Below are 25,145 nucleotides of genomic sequence, written 5' to 3' on the forward strand. Positions count from 1 at the left end.
TAGGACTTGCTGCCCTGTTTTAAGATGAAAAGAGTTATAAACAATTTATAAAAGGGAGTTTATACCACTTTTCATCTTTGGATCAGTCACACAATTATACAGGACCTCTCTGCATCACCGACCTAAATAGTTCTTAACCCAGATGCAACCCACTTAAAATGTCTGAATGGTCAGTAATAAACCAAACCAAGAACATTCCAAACTGTTATCCAGACAAGAACATTAAAATCTTTTTCTCTGCCACCCCCCCACTCCGATTTTTCAAACCCTCTTTCTCCACACCAGTGCAGTGAAAGAAACGCAGCAGGAACAAAAGAAATGGAGATGGAGCAGGCACAAGAAGCATCTTCCCCTGTCCAAGTGACTTACTGCAATTTGTTCAGAGCCCAGCAGAAGTGAGAGCCCCACTGGGCCATTCCTTCTTCCAAGGAAAAACCCCACACACTAGGGCAGAGTGTAAACTGTGAGAGCTGAAAATGGGATTATGGGACATGAAGCCATCTCAACCCAAACTCTGCTCAGAACATAAAACACCTGCCAGCACACAGATTTGGTCTATTTCTAGGATATTTTTATTTTTTAGCTGAGAAACACAAAATAGGGTAGAGTTTAAGGCATGCAATCAGGCATGAAACTTCTCTGGCTTGTTTTGTGTGCTCATACCTTCAGTGTAAGTTCTATGAAAGGGAGAGATCCTATCTTTAATCTCTACATAAAGCAACTCTGAGCACCCACTTACAGCCTGAGGTTGGATGCAATGTTTACAGCTCCTAGAATGAGGGATTTACTCCTAAGGAAACAGTTCTTTTTGTCTGTGTGATTTGTTCTGTGCCACGTGGAGCAAGTGTCACCTACTTCCAGGAGCAAGTTTGTAGTAATAACAATTTTCCCCACATATACACAAATTGCAGTTACAGACATCTGCTTGCATGGGTTTAATTTGATTGCCCTTTTAGTGAAAAATGCAGATAATCTAAGGAATAGGAAAAACACCTTTTCTTTCTGCACATTGCAAGTCTACTTGTTGGTGTTGTAGAGAAATCAAAGAAACCCAGGCACCACGACAAGAATGGTGCAATCAACTTTTTACCTCTGAGGTGAAAGAGCAGCTCGAGGATTAAGAATTTTGTGGGTTAAAGTACATAATAGGTATTGAAATAAACATGATGGGATTGGAGATGCTGCTGAAAGATCCATTTCCATTTCAGTAACTTTCATCCTGTGGTAGTGTAAAGCACCTTTGTGTCTGCTCATGTGGGGCATTTGCTCTGAGCAAGCAAGGACAGTACCTGAAAGGGAACATATTGCCAAGGAAAGGGTTGTTCATAAGCAGCAACAAAGTTATTGTCTCTCTTTAACACCCCACCTTTGTTCATAAGGCTCCTGGTTTTGTTTTCTGTTATTACCCTTTTAAAACATGATAGTCGAAGACTCTCCTCCCTTGCTCATGCATTTTTAAAATCAATATGATTAAAAATGAATCTACTGTGCATCCATGTGATGAATGTGGTAAGAGCTCGTTCTGCACCTCTCCCATGAATGTCCCCATGCTGAATTTTTCAGTATCAATCAGACTAATGCAGCAAACACTGGGAAAATACAAATCCCAGGTCCTAAACTGGTTAAGCTGCCCACTCCCAAGGGCTTCAATGCTATCAGAAGTTCTGTCCTCTGCTGTGGTAGTCATTAAGAGTTTTGTTTTTACAGTGGATTTTCAAAAGAGGTAATCCTGAGATTACAAATTGTTGGCAAGTCCAGAACTGGATGGTCCCATTTCCAAGGCCCCAGCAGAGAGGAAAAAAAGGGAAAAAAAAAGATGCATGCACATGTTTAGTTCATTCTTATTCAGTAAAACATGGAAATACAGCTTAAGCATGAGGTCAAATACCACTGAAAGTGCCTGAAGTAATAGGACTTCACCATTAAATCTTCCAAGAGCATAAAAAGAACATTAACTCAGTGCATAAGAATTACACCTTACAACATGCATATTGTGGAGGCACTGACCTCTTCTTTTGATTTCCTAAAAATGATCAGGGCATGGAGCTCTTGGGGAGGAATCAGAACTTCCATCCCCACTTTTAACCAGGGAAAAGCCCACGGAAACAATTTTCTTTACACAATACCTGCAAGAGTGGCTCAGAGTTAAAAGAAATACTCAAGTCTACCAAGTGAGTTTGCATTCTCAAAAAATGACAAACTAGACTTAGATTTTTAAACATTGATCATGACAGTAATGTATGAAACATATCTGGCCTTTCTGACAAAAAAAAAAAAAAAGTACAAAATGTTCAAAAGCTAACTGTGCATTTAGATTAGCCAGCACATAAACAAAAGTTCAAGACAAGCAGTGCAAAAAATGGAAGAGTAAATAATGAGAGAGTGGGAAACAGCCAGACTACAGCTGTGAAGCTTGTAAATAGAGCAAGTAGCTAATACACTTTCCCAGCTTAAACTGCAATTTAGTAACACTGCAGTGGATTAATCAAAAAATACATGAACACATGAAAAACTCTGTGCCAAAATGTGCTTTGCAGTGCTGACACATTCCCAGGACAACATGGAATGCTCATTGGGAATGTCTTTCTCCACCAATCTTCGATTGCACAGGGCAGAAATAAATTCCCCTTGCTCTGGAGCTTGATGTGAGGGTGGCTGAACCCCAAACCCAACTCCCTGTTCCACTGCAGCTCTCCAAAATCACAATTAGGAAACCCTGAAATATTTGAGTGAGGCAAAAAAAAAAAAAAAACAAACAAGAAAAACCCCAAAAACTCAGCAGGGTGATTTTAGCAGGAAAAAAAAATGAGTAAAACAAAACCAGATTGGGTTTGTTGGTCCATTGCCAAAGCACTGTTGCTGCACAGAGCAGGGTTGGTCAGGAGACCTGGGAGAGACCAGATGCTTCCTGATAGCAGCATCTGATGTCACACTGGTATGAGGGACAAAGCCAAGCTTGGCTGGGACCAGTGTGCCCTGAGAGGGACATTTACTTATTTGCTGTCACATTTCCCAATGGCAGTCAGGAGTTCCTCAGAGATTCTGCCTCTTTTAGAGCCTTGGCTCCCAAGGGAATAGAGGCTAGCCCATCCTCTGAAGAAGGTGATTGTCTACTGCAAAAAAAGGGGGAAATTTAGGAGATACAAAAATGAAAATCATTACTAGGGAAGTGTTTTGATTCAGCAATAAAGGCAAAGCAAAACAGACATCACCCTGAAAGAACAAAGTCACACAGGAAGGGATTGGGTTCTACCCTGAAAGATGCTTTCCCTTTATGATTAAATTTGCTGTGAATGACTCACCCACAAACTAATGTGAAATGTTCTCCTCAGCTGCTTCTCCCAGCAGTTCAGGATGTAAAATCTAGTCCCAAATAAAAATTACAAGGCAAAAATAAAAACCCAACCACGCTATCTCCCATTTCTCATCACCAAGATGCCTCACAAAGGAAAATCAAAGAATTGAAAGCATTTTAACTTGTGAAGTATGAAAGGCAATTCATGCTAGGGAGGAATACCTCAGCCTTTTAGCTGGGGAACAGTCCTTCCATGGGTGCTTGGTTAATAGCTATCATGCAAAACAATTAGTCATTCAAGCAATTAAGAAGGTAAGTATCTCCTAAAAAGGTTCTGAGCTTTCCAAGCCCTAAATGCAGCTGCTATAAACCTAGACTGTTCCTGAGTGTAATTTCCTTATTGTATGGCCTCTCCTGAGGAGATCCATTGTGCCTCATGTGTTGTAAATTCTTGATGCTCTTTTAGCTGCAGTCTGAGCCTCTGGTGAGTTCTCCTCTTGCTCCTCACTCTTCTTGTGGTTTAGGAAGATGTCTGACTTCAGGAAGCGGCTGTAGCTGTCATATTTCATGAGGCTGAATATCTGGGAAGAGTGGGGAAAGAATACAAAGCAAATGAGCTCAGTAAAATGAGATTTTTCAACGAGAAGGATGCTTTAATTCCAATGTACTGCCTGTGCAATGTTCTGTCTGTACTAGAGCATTACATTTTAAAAAAATACATTTGCAGCTCTCCCAGGGGCAGCACGCAGCAGACAATGTTGGTTCTGTGGTCACAGCCTGGCAGTAACATCCACATTAGTTTAAAAATCAAATTACACTTTTCACAATAGCCAGCTTTGCACACCTAATGCTGAAGGTGGGAGGTGCCATGCCTGGCTCAGGGAGGAGATGCTCAGATCCTCCTGGCAGGTGTCTGGAAGGCACTCAGAGGCACAAAGCAGAGCTCTGAAGGAGGAGAAGTACCTTCTATGGACATTTATGGCTGCATGTATAACTAAGGAAAGCCTCTAAATAATTTACACAAATACTGAAAGAGCTGGTTTAGCCAATATTCCTTAAACCTTCACCAACCTTCCCTCCCTTGTTAGACAAATTGCCAACTCTGGTCCCAGGCCAGATGAGAAATGTTGCAGGAACCTGCCACGAAGAGCTGACCTGGGACAGATGTGTTTTTCCAGTTAAAATGTGGGTTTAAATTGCTGGTGGATTAAATTTGTGTAATTACACTTTTCACCAGGCCAAGAGCTCATCACAGCCAGCATGGAAACACCAAGTCAGCCCCAAGTACAGCTTTTCTCTCCCAGGGCTTGAGTTCAGGCTCATCCCTCAGCATAACTCCTGCTCTTCTATTTATACCCACTGCAGACAAAGGAAAAAACCCTACAACTCTTGGAGTTTTCTGAAAACAAAAGGGTTGGGAGAGGAGCCTGGATTCTGTTCAGGTGTCAAGGGCAGGACTATATTTTGCTTGGTGTTGAAACAGAGGGGAAGGGAAAAAAGTAAACTTCAAAACTATAATTGAGGCAAAACCAGAGCCAGCCTCACCCTCAGCCTATTATTTCACTGGTGGAACCTCTCTGAGTCATGTTTCAGGACAGATTTTTTTTTTTTTTTTGATACTCAGAATAACTGAATTTCCAAGACAAATTTCTGGATTCTCACCTGCAGATGTGGCTGCTCCATGTGTGGATAACTCATCTTTACCTTCACAGGCCCCACTTCTAACTGATAGTACAGTCAGCTAACACAACTCTCTGCTAGGAGGAAAAAACCAATCTCAAACTGTTTTTTCATTTCACATCCTCAAGGAACCTGGACAGGTACAGGGAAACACCTAAAATTTGACTGTTCTTGTCTGTGCATTTGCTGAAATAGCTCCCTTACGAGGAAATTACTAACCAGTAATTTACTGGATTTTACTCACCAGTGTTTGTTTACATATTGAAATATTTAAGCTATTGCCTAAAATTGTGGAAATATTATTCTTTAAGATACATATTGAAATATGAAAAAAAATCCCAAAACACCCACTCTGAGTAGAGCCTGATCTTCAGGGTCTGAACTCTTCCTGAGTTAAGCAAAGTCAAATTATCCCTCCTGGCACTGACTAACTACAACATAATTAAATTTATCCAACCAGCTCAAGGGGAAAAAAAAAATTGTAAGGAAGACATTTCCTGTTGAAACATCATGCCTGTGTTAAGAACTTAGACCCCTCTTGTTCCTGGTGTCACTTAAAGCATCTCCCAGAGAAAAAGAGCATTGAAGATGAAGATCTTCTGCAGTCTGGCCAGCCAAATACACAGAGCAGAGTTCACAATCGTGTGCCAAAGCAGAACCCACTCTTCCCCCTCCCTCCCTCCTCCTCCCACTGCTTTGGGGAGCAGGAGCATTTACCCCACAAGGATTTCTGGGAAGCATCTCACCCCACTCCATCCAGCACAAACCAATGGCCTGGGGGCAGCTGGGGCCACCCCACGGGCAGCAGCCACACCCCACCAGTGTCCCCAGTTAAACCAGGAGCTCTCTGCAGAACTGAAGCTCCTGTTACCAGACTGTGGCCTTCCAGCTCTGCCTTTTTCTCCTGCAGACCCACAGTGCCAGCAGTGCTCAACACTGCTCTTCAGAGAACAAATTACACCACTCTTCATAACTTTATAAGGATTGAAAACTGGAGAAGACCATAACTCTTCTGAGCCATTATCTAACAGCAATAAACAGTAGCTTCAAGCCCTGGAAACTTGCAATGACCCATAAATGCTCTGCATTTGTTTTTAAAAGCTCACAGATTTTCTTCCCACACTAGAGGGATTCCTCTACCACTAGCCCAGTGTGTTTCCAGTTCAGGTGTTACTGATCTTTGGCTCTCCATGTGTCTGTCATTTACAAAACAGCAAATATTTTAACTCCAGTATTCTCTCCAGCTTCACTCTTACAGTCACTCACCCTGAACTGCAGTGCTCAGATCTACCAGAACAGGTCCTCCTCTTCCCCTTTTTCTATTAAAAACTCTTTTTCTTCACATTGAAATTACATTTCATGTATTTCCCCTGCTAATGTCTTGGAATCTGCCTGAAAAACAGCAGAGCCTTTGCTCCTCAGACCCCTCCAAGTGCCCCAGCCAGTGCCTTCAATACCTGATTGAAATGGGCTGAAAACACTGTTTAAATCACTGAGCTGTTTCTCCACAAAAGGAAAGTGCCAAATGGAAAATACAGGTAGTCCTGAGGATGGTACAGGAATTAAAAATAGTACTGCAAGTGCTGGAAAGCTACAGATAAGAATGACTCACTTCATAACTTATGCTTTGAAATCAGCTGAATAGCAAGAAAATTTACCACCTGAAGACATGCCTGCAAAATTTCTAATTTCTACCAGACCTCCCAAGTTCTTTAGGGAAAGGCAAAGCAGAGACCAACTCCTCTAAGTCTTGCACGTTGCAGAAGTGCAGGAGTTTTCAGAAAATTGTGCTACATTCATATCAAGATAAATACCAAAGCAAAGTAAAATGAAGAAATTTGAGCTCTCAAGGAAACCAGGGGCAACTACAGAAACAAACATCAGCAATGACTCAGAACAAGTGAATACACAGGAAAACAAAGGCACTGAGTTAGTCAGGGTGATTCTCAAGCTACCCACGCAGGAACCCTGGAGAAAACTCCAGCCAGTTTTCCAGGAAAGTCCCGAGCTGGAATTAGAATGATTTTATTGAGTTTCTTAATTAATTGGTTGTAGTGAGATGGGGCCAAGAACCTGGAGTATCTCAGAGCAGCTGCATTAATATCCCCAACATGGACAGCCCAGCTCTGTGCTTACCTGTACAACCATGGCTAGAAAGCAGAGTTCACTAAAACCAGCCAAAAATGAATGAAACTGTGTTATTGAAATAAATAACTTTACCTGGTCCTGGAGCTTCTGGAACATGAGAGGGTGAGGTGTCTCCAGGATGGTCTCACTCAGACGGGACTGCCCTTCAACATTGACTTGGGAGGAAGCTTTGCTGGACAGGAAAGTCATGTAAATCTCTTTAGCTTTTTCCTGCATCTGCAAAAGGACATTTATTGAAAGAATTATTTGCTGTGGGAATGTTCTCTGCATCAGGTTTATCTCACTTGTGTGTGGTCATTTGTAGTGGAAGAGGAACACCCCTGCAGGCCAAAAGCTACACTGGGATCAGTGAAAGCTGCCAGAATTGAGCAGGTTGGGATGCTTGAATCTCAGCAGCCAGTGTAAAACTGGATGCTCAGCATCATCGACTGTCTTTGCTTTTGAGACAAATGATTTTCCTAACAGGTCATCAGTATGGGCAAGAAACCCAGAGGAAGAAAAACTGGGAAGTTAGTACAAGGGAAAATAAAGTGAAGAAAACAAATTAAGGAAACACCAACAGCTTGGCTAATTGGCAAAGATAAGACTCTCAATAGCCTCTGAGAGTTGGTAAATCAGGGCCTGACCTGCATAAAGCTCTTTGTTGGTATTTGCCCTATTTCAGAGCTCTTCCCTTGTCAAACCAGTACCAGCAATAACATCTTGACCCCACCAAGCTTCAAAGCAGTGAGTGGCCACAATCCCCTGAAGTTCTAGGACAGGCCCCTTAACAGATGGTTGGATGAGAGGAAGCCAGAGAGGGAGAAGAGAACCAAGCCAGGCAAGAGCCAAGCCCCTGCTGCAGTCTGAATTCTGCATGCTGAGAGCCAGCCAGCAGCAGCTGCTCTGGGCCATCCTGGGCACTCCCCAGGGTCCCCCTAATGAGCAACCTCAGCTCCACAGCAGCCAAAGGGCTGTGCCTTTGATGGGAATGGGGCTTGAAGAGGGAAGCATTTAAATCCTGCCCATGCAGGAGTCTCAGAATTCCTTCCAGGTTTTACAGCTGGGGTACATTTACACTCAGGGGTATTTAGAAGAAAAGCTGCATCTGCTTGGGCATTCAGGAAGCCTAAAGAGCTGGGGCTCTCTCACTGCTGAAGGGGACACCCAGGCTCTAGAATTCCTTTTTAAAACTCATTATTCCTCTGGTGGGTAGAACATTACGTGTCCAGGGCATTAGGTCACAATGAAGTGTTTTTAACAATTTCCAACTTGCTTCACAGCTCAGGGAGGACTGGGTCAGCCACTTCTGTTCTAAATGACCAATTAATCCAAGGGATCAAAGGTGTGACTGCTACAAGTGGCAAAATCAATGTCCTAATGAGGGCACAGCAAAGGGACCTTCAGCTGTTATTGCATGAGCAATTCTATTGCCAGTCCCACCCAAATGACTTTTGAGCCTGCTGTCCAATTCATACCATACTTGAGAGAGGGGCAGAGGACTGAGAAAAAAATTACCCTCCTGCTGAGTCGATAGAAAACCAGCAGGAGAAAAGAAAAGGAGAGGAGAAGCAGCACAAGCACCAAGGGGAAAGCTGCAGTCAGAAGTTCTCTGCTCTGAACTGCCAGGATGTTCTTTGCTGCTGGCTCATCAAGGCAGATGCAGCTCCTCACCAGCCCCAGCACAAGGTGCTGCTTGCCCAAGGACACAGGAGCAAGCTGGGCACTGCAGAGAAAGAGCAGAGGGAGGCTGGAGGGGGAACACAAAACTAGAAGTAACCGTGAGGAAGTTTAGAGAGCACGGAGAGGAACAACAGGACTGTGTGGGAGGCTGCTGAAACAAGGAGGCTCTTTGGATTTTGTGAGGAAGAATAACAAAGAAAGGAAGTGAAAGAGCTGTGGTAGGGAGAAGAGGCCATTGCAGAGACACAGAGGACCTGGCTTTACAGCTCTGGGGAAATTTGGAAGTGCTCAGCTGAAGGTTACAGGTTCTGCTGTAAATAGAACTGCTCTGCTACCTCTGTGCTTCAGCAGCACAGCAGCTGATTAACTACAGCTTATAATTTGCTTTAAAAAGAAAGAACAGTTAAAGCTGCCAGCGTGCTCATACACCCCCCAAATGTCACTCAGGCAGAGCCAGGTTCAGGTGGAGGAGGCAGAGATTGTCCCTGTTCACTCGGTGACATTCTGTGCTCTGCATCAGCCTGAAACGAAAGCCTCAGCTCAGGGGACTCTGGAACTGAAACAGCTCTTAAACTGGGATCTTCTTCACAGGTGGTTATTAAAGGATTGCTGGCAGTCCCCAGTTCCATCTGTGTTCTCTCCCCAGTGTCCCTGCCAGACGAAGTTCTGCCTAGAGCACCCCCTCGCTATTTCCAGGGGATCCAGTATTCCTCCCCACTTCCTTTCCTAAGGTCAAGCTCAGCTCCCAAGCATGTGTGGCTCCCAAAGGAGGTGAATGGGAGCCCCAGATGCTCTGCAGACCAGGCTCCAGCACTCAGCAGCTGTGCAGCATTACCCAGCCCTGCTAAACCCTTGCTACATACCACATGGGAAGCAACAGAAGAAACCCCTGAATGTACAGGACTTTGTTCTGGAATCATCCCCTACAAAACTTCAACATGGACATTTTGCTGGGTTTTAGCAATAGCTGAAAACACTCCCTGTTGTTGGAAGCATTTATTACAATCTGTAATTTATTTTTGAAGCTCGGCTGCAAGAGGAGAAACATTGAAACCCTGGGAAGCAGCACGACTGACATGTTGTTTATTTCATTAACAGTCTCAAATGCAACAACATATGACTAACTCCAACAAAATACTTAAAGTTAAATTTTATTCCCTTATCCCCACCACTCCCATTTCAGTAATTAAATACATGCCCTAACACAAGGGCCACATGGGTGGCAGCAGAACTGACTGCTACGAGTGGACTTGACCCCATTTCTTTCTCAAGCTTCACCAAACATTAAATCTGTATTTTAACTTCAATTTTAAAGGAATATCCTTTTTTTGCTGTTTGTATTTTGTTGGAATTTTTTTTAGCTGTCTCACTCTGCTGCTGCCAAAGATCTCCCCTGCTCCCTGAATCATCCACTCTGATGGAACAGCAGCCTGTACAAACCCAAACACTGCCCCAGGCTGGCACAGAAAGGATAACAAGAAATATCCCTGGCACAAGGGATGCTTAACCCACTGCTCATGTGCTGACCTTCGGGCAAGTTTAGACTGACCAAGCAGAGCCCCAGGCCAGAGCTCTCACCTCAAGTAATGAAAAGTTTCTCTCATCCTTTAAAAATAGGGGGGAGAGAATCCCATTCATGGAATCATGGAATGGTTTGGGTTTGAAATAACTTTAAAGTAATTTTGAAGGAAAGGAAGTTTGAAATTACTTTTTGAAGTCCCTCACTCAGCTACTTCTAACCCCCTGCAGGGACAGGGGACATCTCCAACTAAATCAGATGGCTCAGAGCCCCATCCAGCCTGGCACTGAACGTTTCCAAGGATGGGGCATTGATCACCTCTCTGGGAAACCAGTTCCAGTGTGTCACCACCCTCACATGAAAGAATTTCCTTCTCTTTATTCCATAAAGACATTTCCTCTTTATCTAAACTTCTCCTCTGTCAGTTTGACATTGTCGATTTCCTTGTCCTGTCCCTCCATTCCTGTGTCCAAAGTCCCTCCCCAGCTCCCTTCAGGCCCCTTTAGGCACTGGAAAGTCTCCCTGGAGCCTTCTCTTGCCCAGGCTGAGCACTCCAGCTCTCCCAGCCTGGCTCCAGAGCAGAGCTACTTCAGCTCTTGGAGCATCTCTGTGGCCTGCCCTGGACTCTCTCCAATCTGGGTGGAATTGATATCAGCTTCATCTGACCAAGAGCCTCAGTGCCTGTGAGCTAATCTGTGTGGGAAACCAGTTTGAAGGAGAAATGAGCTACAAAACAAGTGAAAGACTGTTTTTAGAATGCTGTGTGCACAATGGAGAGATGCAGAGGGACTTCTGCAAGAGTCACTTTCAGAAGAAAAATCCACACTTCATGCTACCATAAACACTGGAAAGATTTCTATTTTTAGTGCTTTTCCTAGCTTTGTAAATTATCTAAACAAAGCCACCCATAAGCAGTAGCTACAAAAATTTACTGTAAGTCTGTGTCATTCTAAAGCACATTTATTCAGGCAGTTTTAATAATTTGGGCAACCCCAGACTCCAGGCTGACCACTCTATGGAAGGACTGGTACTGGATAATTAACCCAAAGAGAACCCAGGTAAATCTCTGTCCATTCATTTGGCAATTCATTGAAGGATTCACCAAGCTCCTATCCCTGTACATCACTTTAACATTTTCTCTACTGGCATCCTAAATTAGTAATCCTAAACCAGCTAGAAATATGGAAATTATTTAGCAAGGGAAAATAGGATTATTATCCCACTGAAAACGTGGGACTTCACAGAGAAGTCAACTGACTGGTTGTTCTTTCCTCAAGACTTTCTGTATTCCTGGACCTTAATGAGGGAGGGAAGCAGCTGAATACACAAAACTGGAATTACTAAATGTTACAAAGTTCGCAGACAAATTGAACATTTCCCTCTTCTTGCAAAAAAAAAAATAGTATTGTTGTATTTTTATGGATTTATCAATACCCCAAAAATACAGCTAAACCCAGCAAAATTGTTTTGAGGGGAATTTTTTTTCAATGCAAAACACAGGATATTTACAGAAAGTAGACTCCCCTACCCAAAATACATTGTTTGGAAAGACAGGGAAATTTTTTTGTCGTTGAAAATCTGCTGGGAAACTGTTTAAGCTGACAATATTTGACTGACCTTAAGAGAGGAACCTGCAGTCTGGACACAGCCCTCTTACACCTGCACTTCCTAACCTCTCCTAGCCCAGCTCTGCCATCTGATTCCTACTCCTGGGCACTCCTGGGGTTCCTCCAAGCACATGCAATCCCACAGCACACTCCTGGGAAAGCTGCAGCCCAGGGCTGGGACAGGAGCACTCTGTGCTGGGTTCAAACCTGGCTGGATGGGCCAGAGAGGGGTGGGGATGGTGCTGCAGCCAGGCACCAGGGGTGTCCCTCAGGGCTCTGTGCTGGGGCCAGCTCTGGTCAATATCTTTATTGATGACATGGATGAGGGGATTGAGATTTCACCAGTAAATTTCATAAATAAAAGAAATTAATTTCATCAGTAAATCTGCAGCTGACCCTGAGCTGGGAGTGTGTCCATCTGTTGGAAGGTAGGAGGGCTCTGCAGGGAGACTGGAAGGGTTGGATGGATGGGCAGAGTCTGACAGGATGAAGTTTGATCAATCCAAGTGCCCAGTCCTGCACTTTGGCCACAATAACCCCTGCAGTGCCCAGGCACAAAGGGACCTGGGGGCACTGGTGGGCAGCAGCTGGACAGGAGCCAGCAGTGAGCCCTGGGGGCCAGGAAGGCCAAGGGCTCCTGGTCTGTGTCAGGGATGGAGTGGCAGCAGGAGCAGGGAGGTCACTGTGCCCTGCCCTGGGCACTGGGGAGGGCACACCTGGAGTGCTGTGCCCAGCTCTGGCCCCTCAGCTTGGGAAGGACCTTGGGACACTGAGCACATCCAGAGGGGACAGCGAGGCTGGAGAGGGGCTGGGAACACAAACCCTGAGAGGAACCCCTGAGGGAGCTGGGGGTGCTCAGCCTGGAGAAAAGGAGACTCAGGGGTGCCCCCATCACTCTCACAGCTCCTGAAAGGTGCCTGTGCTCAGCTGGGGCTGGGCTCTGTCTCCAGCAGCACTGACACAACCAGAGCACACAGCCTCAAGGGAAATACAGGCTGGATATCAGGAAAAAGTTTTTCACAGAAAAGGGTGATAAAGTTCTGGAATGGCTGCCTGGGGAGGTGGTGGAGTCCCCATCCCTGGGTGTGTTTAACAAAGCCTGGATGTGGCACTGGGTGCCAGGGTTAGGTGAGCTGTTGGGCTGGGCTGGACTCAGTGATCTTGAAGGTCTCTTCCATCCCAGGGATTCTGTGATTCACTTGGAAGAGGTTTAATGGCATTTTCCCACTCTCACCTCTTCATGGTGCCAAATGTGCCCTTTGGCAACAAGAGCTGCACTCAGGTAAAAAGCATAAAAGTGGGATTTCAGGGAAAGAAAGCTTTAGCAATCTGACACTCAAGGACAGAGATACTCAGAGTTTTGATACTACTTAATTTCATACTCACAGAATGAGCTCTTAAAGAGCAGATAAATTTGAAATTTCTCAAGAAAACAAGAAAACAAACAAAAAGCCAGACACAAAAACATTTTGAGAAACAAGCAAACAAAACATGGCACATATTTTAGGCCTGACTCTACGGGCTTCAAAGTCTAAATGTGAAAATGGATCCTGTGTTCCTGGTGGATTTCAACGTAAGCCAAGATCCAAGCAGTGGAAAAAAAACCAACTTACTGAAGGTGCCTGGTTGAAAAATTTTCCAATAGAATATTTCCTACTAGAAAGGTAGAGCTGCCATCAAAATGACAAGACTCTGCAGATATGCATCAATTTGGATAAATATTTAAGGAAAAAAGTTTAAACAGACCCTTTATGTTTTGTAACTTGTAATTTGATAAGGCAAAATGTTTCATTTTGGTGCTGTAAAATATTTTTGTTTGGGCCATATGTTATTTTTATGTTCCACTAAGATAGCACAGTGGTGTAAATTTCCAGCTAAAAGCTGCTGTGCTCTAAAAAAGTTCTGAATGAAATATCTTGATATTTGCAAACAAGATGATGCAACATCACTGAATTAATAAAACTTTTGCTACTCCCTAGAAACTACAAACACTTCAGTTTTCAAAACATGGGAAACTTGACAATTCCAGCACTTTGTTTTGATTTGAAATAGAAATGGCTTTGTTTCCAAACAATTCCACCAGGATAATTTTAGTGCAATTTCTTCAAATATATTTATTTGCATTCACACAAAGCACATTATGCAACAGAGATGTTTTAGCTCCAGCTTTGCTAAGTAACCTTTGTTGACAAGCAGAATTTATTTAGGAAACATACCTGCTTTTTTCCCTGTGTTTTCTTAAATTCTTCACATGCTAACCAGAACAAAACATTTTCTTCGCTAAATTCTTTCTTTAAAAATTCCTAGAAAAAATAAGAACAAACACACAAAGGTTAGGATCCATTTCTCAGCTGCTTTTCCCTCTTCCTGCTACAGCTGTTAGGACCAGAAGCTGCCTACAACTAACTTTACCATGGGTTTGCCCAGGGCCACAGAAGCACTGCATTTGTGCAGCTGCAGGGCTGATATGGAACACTCTGATATTCTGCTCTTTGAGAGCACATTCCAGGAGGAGGATGGGCTCCATCTAATCTCTGACCATATCAGTAACTAACAGGAACAGCTTCTTCAGCCTGCCTTAAATAACTCGAGCACTCTCACAGCCACTGCTCAAAGGGAAATCCAAAAAGAGATGAATTCATTCCCAGGTGAGTAAAATGAACCATTTTAATGAGAGTCACAAATCACTTGGGATTCTCATGCAGTATCTTTCTGACTTTTGTAATGAGTAAAATCTCTACAAATAAAAGCATTTCTAAATGGGATCATCAGTGGCAATAAATTCACTTAGACAGACTGAATCAGAAGATGTAGCTGTGCTCTCTGTGCTGATTAAACACAGCCCATTCCTCCAAAAGAGATGCATGCCTTCAAAGGGGAAAAAATGTACATTAAATTTATTTATGAAATATAATGACTGAAACTTTTATAGCTCTGAGATCATCAGTTTTCTCTTTCAAGTGTTACTAAGTAATGCCAGGAATTAAACAGCACCAAGATTACTTGTATGTTTGTTTTTTTAAGAATTTAAAATCAGCATTTTGTTATTCTTGTTTACCTCACTTTTTCAAACCAGTCTGGCAGGAAACCATTTTATCCCAGTGCATTTTATCAGTACAGCATGGCAGAAGCACTTTGAAGTAGGCAGTTCCTATTCTTACCTCTAGCATGGCAAGAAGGCCTTGAAACACCAACTCACCACCCTCACCTAATTAAACTTCAAGCCATTTTGAGCTGCACCAGCCCACACTTTGTAGTAAACTGAAAGGGAATATTTTCAGTGGAGCTGCTAAACACAGAGCAAGAGCCACAGAGTCATCAGAGGGCTCCTGGTAACTCATGGCTTAAGGACAACGTGTGAGAAGTGAGAGCCCAGGATCTCAGTGATAAATAATGCCTGGCAGGAGGGATCAGTGGCTCAGGGACTGCAGGTTATCCAACAGGACCTTGTTCATCCTTGCAAGAGAGGACAGATCCCATCAGGAAGGTGCAGCCAAAAGCCTTGCCAGTGCCTTTTGAGCACAGGCTGCAGTGGCAGGGGGCAAAAGGTGCCACCTCAGAAACCCTACCAGTGGCACAGCTCCAGCTCTAGAGGGATGTGTGCCTCTGCTCACAGTGCTGGCACAGCTGCACCCTTCATGCTGAGGCTCATTCTGCCTCAAACCCTGAATGTTGCTCTATGTGACTATCCATATTTAATATATCGACCCTAAAGCGTTTGACTCCCTCCGGGTCTTCGAGCAGGTTCTCCAGTGACGTGGCCCATCTCGAGGTTCCTTTCAAGGCTTGGTGGCTGCTGCTTGGGTGGCCCTCACCATCATTTATCTCTGGAAAAAAAAAATAAAATGGACAAAACAGCATCTTCTTTAGAAAAAGACAAGTACCAGCCACCTGGATGTCTCCTCCATTTCCCCCTGCACTCCTGATTTCAGCTGCTCTCTTTAAAAGAAACTCCTTTAAAAATACACATAAAACTGAAAATGAACACACACACATACAGACACTTGAATTCTGCTTTGCCTGTAAGGAGGCAAAAAGGCCTTACAGCCACATAATTCATGAGTATGTAAGGAGGCACTGTCACTGCTTTAGAGGGGTTCAAGCACCTCCTGCCTGGGGAACACAATGACCACACCAATGTCCATATTTTGCTCTGGCACTGTCAACAGTGTTGGCTTCTCTAAAGGAACTTCTGGCCAGTCACACATGTGAAACTTATTTTTAAGAAGAGAATCATCACTGGAAGCTGGATGCTCGGTAAAAGCAGAGAGAGAAAGAAAAAATGATGGTTTGTTTAGAAGGAGAACCAGTCCAAGATATTAATCCTGTCCAGTGGGAGGAAATACACCCAGCAGAAGAGCATCACTCCAGCTAAGTCAGCCTGGTTTTGGGCAAGAGGGTGATTTTACTGTTTCCAAGCCCTGAAACTCTTCTTTTATAAGGTGTACTGGACTGTGCCCACACCTGATCTGCCAGCCAGCCTCCTCACAGACAGCAAAGATGGAATACAATTCCTATTTTCTCTATCCCAGGAACAAGTGCATTTCATTCGAGGCTGGCAAAAAACCCTTCAGAAACCCTATTACTTGGAAAAACTCCAGGAATGTTATTGCTCATCTGACAAACTCTAACACAGGCATAAAGTGCTCAGCCTCCTCTCCTCTCACACACAAAATGCCCTGGGAACACAGGGGGGAAGTCAGAAGGATAAGAGCTGTACTTCAGGTCACTGTGCACTGGAGAGATGCACAAAACTCTTACTGCAACCAGGAGAGCTTCTATTTATAACTCCTTCATTTCTCCCTACCAACTTGCTGGAAATCTGGATCTGGTTCTGCTTAAGCTCTGCTTTTAAAAACCCTCCTTTCACCATGAAACTCATCCTCACTAAGTATCTCAAAAAACTCTCTCTGCAGAAATACACACATATATATGATTGTATTTAAATACACACAAGCAGATGCCCTTTCCAGCTGGTGGCTGGAATTAAAGCTGGGGTTAAAGCCCTACAGAATATTGGCATGACAGCAGAGGCTCCTGAGCTTCGGCTGGCAGGGACCTGTGGAGTGAGTCTGCTTGTTTCACCAACTGCTCTAAAGAATGAACATCTCTCCTGCCTTGATAGGGAGGGGATTTTGTTCTAGAAACTCTCTGCAAGCTTAAAGGTCAGGAGCCAGAGCCTAAGGATTGTCTCCTAACCACAGCTGCAGCCTCCACATGTGACAGGAGCACAGCGAGCCAACACCGCCTCAGTTTGCCCCCCTTCGTGCAAAAGGATGTGGTTCTTGATTAGCACTTGAAAAAATTTTGTTTTAGAAACCTGACTCAAAGTATTTGGGCATCTAATCTCAGTAAAATCTGTGAGATTTGAGTGGGAATGGCCAAGTGTGTTGCAGCAGAGCACAAAGCCCTCTGAGCAGCTGGGATGTGCTGCTCACCTGGGAGAGGGATGGCAGCTCTGGTGGGCAGCTGCTGGTGGCTGCAGAACCAGGCCATTCCCCCACTTAGCACACAACAGAAAGGGGGAACATTTGATTTCCAGTGTCTCTTTTCCAGCCAAATCTGAAGTGGACACTAATGATTACTTAGTGGTAAAAGCAGGTGTTTCAATGAGCCAATGCAGACCCAGGACCTTGAAAACCTAAAAAATAAAAATTTGGAGAGCAAAGGCCAGAAAAAGTCCTTCCAGAAAACCAGAATACATCAATTTGCTTCTCTTCTGCTGCTTTGACTGATCTTCATTTTACTGTTGGCCATTCTCTATCCTCCCTGTTCATCATTTTCCACATTTTCCTCTCACTCCCAGCCCACCCAGCACAGCCCAGCTCTACCCCTCCACTCATGTTCTGCCCCCTCTCCTCCTTGTCAGCCTCCAAACCCTACTCCCTCTACTCCCCTTCTCCCTGCATTCTTCTCCTACAGCCTTAACTTCAAACCCAGAATTTGGTTCTGAAGGGAGGACCTGCACGAGTGTCCTAGTGTCCATTCTGCTGAGCCTTGCACAGACTATCACTCAGTTTATTTCCTCACTTAACCAGCTCCCCACAAGCCAAAAAGCATCGTGGTACAGAGACAAGGGTTGTCTGTCCATTGCAACCCTTCCATTTACCCCTGGCCTCATTTATTCCATTTATCCCTGGCCTCATTTATGTCCCCAGAGCAGAGGCTGAGGGATGTCTCAGGTGCTGGGCAGCTCTGGCTGCCACCAAGGTGCAATCCCAGCTCAGCCCATCCTACAGCTCCCAGCACTGCCCACCCAAGGCTGGGGACACCAGGCTGAGCCCTGTTATTGTCCAGTGTTCCTCTGCAGCCACCACAAAACATCAACACTCCCCTTCAGCACAAACATAAACAGGCTGCAAATGACAGTAGGAAACACCCTGAAATTTTATGAGGCTATTAAAATTGCTGGGTATTTTTATTATACCCCATTAAATATGCCATCACCAGCATTTATTCTAATACAAATTGAGCTGACATCCCCTCAGTCAGGATCATAACTTCCCGCTCCACATCCTGGTTTCATGTAGCAGATTTAATATGTGATTTTCAGAATTTTTTTTAAAAGATAGGAAAGAGGTTTTCCCCACAAATGACTCCAGAAGCTGATCCCCAAATCTATCTCTATTACTAAATCACCTTAAAAATGATACTTTCACTGAAGTGCAAATTAATGAGTCTGAAAAAAATTCATTTGAGGAGGAAATACAGCAGTGTAGTTACAGGAATGATCCTTCTGACACCTATTTATCTCGGATATTTATAGAAAGACAACTTTCTCCTCTTAAAATCATCTGCTGACAAAGTTAAGTAATATAGCCTTGGAAACAACAAGTTTGATCCCATTGATTAACAAGAACCCAAATGTACATACATCTGTATGATCATTTAAATGAGGAAGGCAGACATTTGCTGTTACTAAAAACTGGGAGATAATTTTGTGCATCACAAAGGGCACTCCAAAATGGCAGTTCTCCCACCAATATTTCTGTCAAAGTAACACACAGAATACGCATCAGATGATAAATAAGCCAACTACATTTCTTACATTACAGTTCATTAATTACATTATCACATGCTAATTAAATTTCAGAGCAGAGCCTGCTGCCTTTTGCATGGTTTAGGAAGCAAGAGGCAGAGAAAGGCAGCAAGGCATGAACAGCAGAGCAGCACACACAGTTGTAAGAGTTTCTGCTGAAGCAAACTTTCCACTGAGTTGGAAATCTGCTTCAGAGCCACCACGGCTCGCAGGGCGTGCGGGGAGCAGCCAGCTGCTCCTACCAACGCAGCAAATGATTAAGTGCTTCTTTTAACAGCACCATTCTTCAGAGCACTCCATGCTCAGCCAGCAAGCAGGCAGTTGCATTATCTGGAGCATTATTTTAGAGGGAAAGCTCGCAGAAGCTGCCTTCCCATCACACAATGGCACTGCAGCAGCAGGCTGCAGATAAAGGCTCTTTGTGCGCGGCACAACGGTAAGTGCAGCGCTAAGAACGCCACAGTTATCAGCTGAAGAGTGCTATCAAAAAATGCCAAATATTTGCATCCTCCAAACAGGAACTTGGACTGAAATCCCAGGAGGTGTCAATACAATATATACAACTTTGCAGGTCAGAACTCACAGTCCTGGCCCTTGTTTCTGACAAGCACAAAGAGCGAAACCTGCGGGAACCCATCAAACGGAGTGATTCAGACACAGCTAACTGAGTTAGCCACGCTGATCACCCTGCCTCCCCAAGCACTGCCCACTGCAGCCGTTTCCCAAGCTGCTGCCACTCTCCAGCTGTTGATACCGTGGCCTTTATGGCCCCATATCGAGCAGCACAGACTCACACCCTTCACAGAGTCCTGCTGAGCACATCCCTTCCCAGCCGCCTGTTCTGCCCATCTCCTGCCCACACACCCCCGGACAAACAGCAGCCACACAAACACTCACAATGACAAAAGCACCATGCAAGCAGCACATTCCTCACTCCATATTTAAGCATGGATGTACAACAGGAAAAGCCACTTCCATTTCTTTTTGAAGAACTTCTGACCAGTCCTCGCCTCATTCACCTGGATCATAAATCTGCATGAGCCTTTAATATTACTTTAAAAACACTCTGAGTACCTTGTCTTGTCCTACAATCACCAGAATGTCTACCCAGCAACAATCATCAGTCTGGAATTAATAAATCCAAGGTATGAAACAGTGGGAAACTTCATTAGCAAGCAACTGAAAAGGGAAAATTCCCTTACTTTCCATGTATCCAAGCATCAGCGGATGAATCCTCGCACAACAGTTTTTTTCCTAGCAGCAGCTGAATTTTAGACCTTTTTGCTACAGCAGAGCTGTCCTCTCACGCGTGGGGTGTTCAGAGCACGAGCTTCAACATCCTCTTTTGACTGTCTCTAGCAACAGATGGCTACTGGATTCCACTTTTAACTATAAGGAAGGAAACTAAAGGGACGTTCCTCTTTTGTAGCATCTCTGGAAGTGTTCACCAGACATATAGCCTTTAAAATACCCCCTCCCAGTCTCCCCCTCCCCCCTCCACACCCCCCCAAAAAAACCCCAACCCAAAAAAACCCCAGAAAACCCAAACAACTCTAGACAAAGATCTCATTTGGCTTTTCTTAGAAAGATTGCAACTTCTTCCTGCGCACCATAAAACACAGTGTTATTTTCTAGGATTTGGCGATTGCAACTGTTGCCCCAAATGCCTCAGCAGTGACAGGTATCAGACATCACCCCTCGGAACCGACAGACTCGCAGCATCGGGGATACAAAACACACAACCGCGTTACAGCGCCTGTCAACAGAGGGATCCGCGATGTCCTACATTATTACTGCCTGGAAATCTCCATTCCAGCTTGAACCCTCCAAAGGCAAACTCCAAAGTCAAACTCCTCAAAGTCAATTTGGAGCTCGAACAACCACGCTCTGATGTCCGGGCTGTCGCCTCGGCCCCGGTAACAGCGGCAGTTCCGACTCAAACTCGGCTGCCGAGGCACAAGCCCGAGCAGAGCCCAGTTCCCTCTTCCGCGCTCAGCGGGAAGCGCCCCGGGCGCGCATCCCCCGCGGCCCCGCGGCCCCGCTGCGGAGCGGAGCGGTCACCGAGCAGCCCCAGCCCCGGCCCCGAGCGCCGGCGGGGCCCAGGGACCGCCGTGAGCCCCGCGTTTCCCCCGGCGGGGCCGCGGGCAGCGCAGCCCGGCCCGGCGCTTCCCCCGGCGGAAGCGGCCGCGGGCTCACCCGGGGGTCGCCGCCCCGTCCCCGTTACCTGAGGGTGGCCGCTTCCTGCTGAGCCGGCTCACGGCCCGGTTGAACATCCCGGGCGCCGCTCGGCCCCGCTGCCGAGCCCGAGGGCGGCCGCGCTGCCCCGCCCCGCCCCGCCCCGCCCGGGGAGCGGCGCCAGCCCCGCACCTGCCCGGCCCCGCCGCGCCCGCCGAGCCCGCGGAGCCCGGGGAGCGGGGACCTCCCGTGCAACGTGGCACCGCCGGGGCTTGGCCCCCTCGCAGCCTTCCCCTGCTCAGCCCGAGCCACGCCGCCCCCGCTCCCACAGCCCTGCGGTTATCGCCGTGCGCCCGCACCCTGCTCATCCATCCCGCCTCTAACTCTGCCCGGCTCAAGCCTCCTGCTCCTCAACCATGACTGCTCCTGTCATCGTGCTCGGGGACACGGGATAGCAGTGTCCCTGTCCCCGCCCGACATTAGCCACCAGCCACCCTCCTGTCTTCCTTGCTTTAGCCACCTTAGAGCAGGTGCAAGAAGCAAAAACACTTCCCCAAGATGGGGAAATTTTTGAAATTATCTCCTGTCATACCAGAATAGATATGCCAAGCTTTTTATGTTGGAGTGACTCCTTTGCTCTTCAAACATTTCAAAGGACAATTATTTCTGAACAGAAAAGCGCAATTACAATTCTAACAAAAGTACTTTCACTTTCAGAAATAATGTTTTTACCAACATATTTGCTCAAAAATCCAGCATGTGAGAAGTTTGTGTGATTCTGACAAAGCTGCGAGCCATCAAACAGACAATTACCTCAGCAAAACAGTAGTGGGAGACAATGGGAGCGCTTAAATCCCATTGGAAATATCACTAATACACAAAAAATCACAGAAACCACTGCTAGCAGACAAGTCAACAGTTGTTTTATTTCCACCTCAGCCAAATCCCATCCTGAAGGCACAGTAACACATTGCTAAGAAGCTCCGTTCACAGAGAGAACTTGGATGGGCTCCCCATCTCACTGAAAATTATGGATATTTTCCATTTATATGCACAAGGCCAAGATCTCATTCCTGGGAACTGGTGACACCAGAAGACTGAACACAAGAATCAATTGCATCTGTGCTTCCAAAATAAACAACAGCACAATACCTTCCAGCTGAAGGGATTTGGCCTGCACCCCCTGGACCTCTGCCTTCAGCACCGGGGCCAAAAGCTGTGTTAGCTGGTGAAGATTTCTTGGCTCTTGGGGTGGATTAAAAAAATACGAGTTTGCTGTTCTGCTGAGGGAACTGTGCAGCAGCTGCACATGGTGCTTCCAGGCAGATGTGTGAGACAGGCACAACATTTGGGACACAAGTGGAAATTCTGTGCAAGCATCAGAAGAGCAGGGTGTCACACCCCGGCAGCAGCAGGGCCCAGGAGCCACAGCTGGGAAAGCACAGGGAGAGGCACATGGGAAAGGAGCAGGGGGCAAGGTGGGAGAAGACAGCTTGGACATGCACTTCCCAAAGCTTTTTATAGTCCTATCCACTAGTGCCAGGTATTCCAGGCAGAACATTTACACTGAAGCAGAACAGACATCACCAGATTTTATTTTTCTTACAGAATTCAGGTCACAAAGCCCAAAGTTTCTATTTTAAGTCTTAGGAACTCATACTCCTAGGACAACTACATCATCTTTGAGCTGGTGTACTGACAAGAAGTTACCAGATTAGATTTAAGACTTGACATCGAGGATTTGGGGCTGAGGGAGTACATAAGAACTGCGAGAATGTTTGGAGGTCAGATTGTGCTCGTGGTGCCCATGCTGTTGTCTCCAACAGACACAAGAAACCCAGCTCCTTGTCCATTCATATAACGGGACACCTGACCTACAGATCTGCCACAAACTGACCTCCAGAATCCAATGCTCCTTTCCCCACCTTGCTACAAATGTTTCCCAGATTTCTTTCTGCCCCTTTTCCTTGAAAACACTGCTGTAGAGGCAGAATCCCAGGTGGGCACAGCACTGCCTGCCCTCTCAGTGCCGTGTTCCGGATGCTGCTTTGTGTGTTCTGCTCTCATGTTCAAGAGCCAGGACTTCATCAGACAAAATGACTTCAGGAAATTTCCCTTCCAGGTGAATTCAGTGGAGATTTTCAGGCATGGTTCATTTGCTGGTGTTTTTTGCATCTTTTTCCACAAATAAGCAGCAATACCCCTATATAGCAAATCCTGATTTAATTCAAACAGTGCCAGTGTCCATATGCCACATCTCTACATCTTCACATTGATTTTTAGACCTAGCATCACTTTTTTACCATCTTTTCCTTAATTTCACAAGGCAAAATTTCCCTTACAAATGAACCCACACATGTGTTTCATACTCTCTGGCTGCAGGCCAGGCAACATAGAGAGGATGGTGTGCTCTGAATACTTACCACACCTAATGAACTGGGTACCATTAAAACTGAAATCTCTTCAAATAGTCAAGTACCCTTAAAAGTGACTCTGAAAGCTTTTGTGAGCCTCCTCCTGCTCCATTCTGCACAGGCATGACTTGTGAGCACACGGTGTGAGAGCAAGTCTTGGGCTGCTCATCAGCCCAAACCAGGGCAGCTTTTTGAATTGGGATAAAATTCAGCAAATTTCCCTCTGACACTGTCAGGAACAGGAGTGAGTGTGTGTAGGGGGAAAGAGAATGTGCAAGACACCCAAAAAGGCAGACACACGCTTGATAATGTGATTTCAGACAAAGATTCTATTTTAAAATTTGACTTGTATTCTGAAGAGTAATTTTACTTAAATTTAAATAGCTGGATTTGAAAAGTAATGAAAGGAGTTGTGCTTAGCTGTTGCCATTGCAAAAATCTATTCTGGAACATGCTGAGCTATGAATAACACCACAGAAAATTCATAAAATGCACAGCTCATTTCAACACCAAATTGCAGTTGAAAGACTCAAAATTAATCAATAGACTATGGGAACCCCAACTCATGATTTAAAGCTGATTTCATTTACATCAACATAATGCAACTGATTTCAGTAGAGGTGGAACTTATGTGATTATAAGAACTTAAAATTAGAAATGTTAACAATGAGGAGAGGAGGCCTGGCCTTCAAAGTAGGAAACTCTTTTCTCTGCAAAAAAATCCCAGCCCTTTAAGTTTGGATTTCAGGCTTTAAAAGGTTAAGAGTAGAAAATAAGACTAGATACTGCACTGCAAACTAAACACTGGCCAGAAAATGAGGCATTTTCATCAAGAATTAGTGCACAAAAATCATACACTGTTCAGAGAATCACAGGTTCAAACTTCATCAGTGTTCATCTCAACATCTTGATGTTCACGATGGGCTGGCAAACACAGCTTGAAAGCTCTTCTTTCCACATCAGCCAATGCTGAAATGCACAGAGTGTCATGAACTTGCAGGGACCCATTTATGGTGTTTTGCCTGAATGCTTCAGCACAGACATTTTCAGTTTCACCACAAAGCACGGAGTGACTGCCTGCTAGAACACAGCAGTGTGGTTAACCTTGGTCCTTTCAGAGGAAGCAATGGGACTGGATGCTAAGATTTGGGGTAGTTTTTCACAGTTCCAAGCCAAGAATCACTTTTGAGTTTTATTAACCTTAAATCAACAAACCATTTTTAGTTTCAAGCCAAGGTTTGTAAGTCTTAGCTAAATGCATTTACTGCCTGAAGATTCAGAGATACCAGAGTGAAAGAGCAGATAATAAAAGGTTTTAATCTTTTAGTAAGATACACACAGAGTAAATCTAAACATAACCTTCCTGCAAGGTACACAGCATAAAACAGCCTTGAAGAGAATTCTTGTAGAAAATTATATTCTATTTCAGGCTTGCCTAAATAAATCAGGGGAATTCATCCAGCACTCCTCACTTTGAACTGACAGAAAGCTCTGACTCACCCCTTTGCAATACTTTCTAGTAGAAGGAGGTTCACAGGGTCAACTTTTATCCCTAATCTTGTGGAACATTCCTCAGTGCCTCCAATCCAGCAGCTTGATGTGTGCC

The 25,145-nt window shown here is 45.0% G+C and overlaps 1 protein-coding gene across 2 annotated transcripts; it reads right to left on the minus strand.

Annotated features, from left to right (window-relative positions):
• Positions 1 to 549: 549 nt before the first annotated feature.
• Positions 550 to 21,277, minus strand: RGS10 (regulator of G protein signaling 10). Of its 2 annotated transcripts, XM_059852059.1 has the most exons (6): positions 21,175 to 21,267; positions 20,153 to 20,354; positions 15,620 to 15,738; positions 14,128 to 14,214; positions 7,196 to 7,339; positions 550 to 3,876 (listed from the first exon to the last, which is right to left on the minus strand). In XM_059852059.1, the coding sequence occupies exons 2-6, from the start codon at positions 20,169 to 20,171 to the stop codon at positions 3,730 to 3,732; spliced, it is 516 nt and encodes a 171-aa protein (XP_059708042.1). In that variant the 5' UTR covers positions 20,172 to 20,354; positions 21,175 to 21,267; the 3' UTR covers positions 550 to 3,729. The 2 variants fall into 2 exon arrangements, with proteins under 2 accessions (XP_059708042.1, XP_059708041.1); XM_059852058.1 differs by lacking the exon at positions 20,153 to 20,354 and having other exon boundaries at positions 21,175 to 21,277.
• Between the last annotated feature and the right edge of the window lie 3,868 nt (positions 21,278 to 25,145).

The sequence above is a fragment of the Haemorhous mexicanus genome, chromosome 7, assembly GCF_027477595.1.
Source record: "Haemorhous mexicanus isolate bHaeMex1 chromosome 7, bHaeMex1.pri, whole genome shotgun sequence".
Lineage (NCBI taxonomy): Eukaryota > Metazoa > Chordata > Aves > Passeriformes > Fringillidae > Haemorhous > Haemorhous mexicanus.

Bases quoted from the DNA above. Each gene is read 5' to 3' on its own strand.
- RGS10 (XM_059852058.1), bottom strand. From the start codon at position 21,223: ATGTTCAACCGGGCCGTGAGCCGGCTCAGCAGGAAGCGGCCACCCTCA. The intron at 14,215-15,619 runs GTCGATATATTA...TATTTTTTCTAG, and splicing joins AGGGAGTCAAACGCTTTAGG to GAATTTTTAAAGAAAGAATT. The intron at 3,877-7,195 runs GTAAAGTTATTT...CACTCTTCCCAG, and splicing joins TCCAGAAGCTCCAGGACCAG to ATATTCAGCCTCATGAAATA.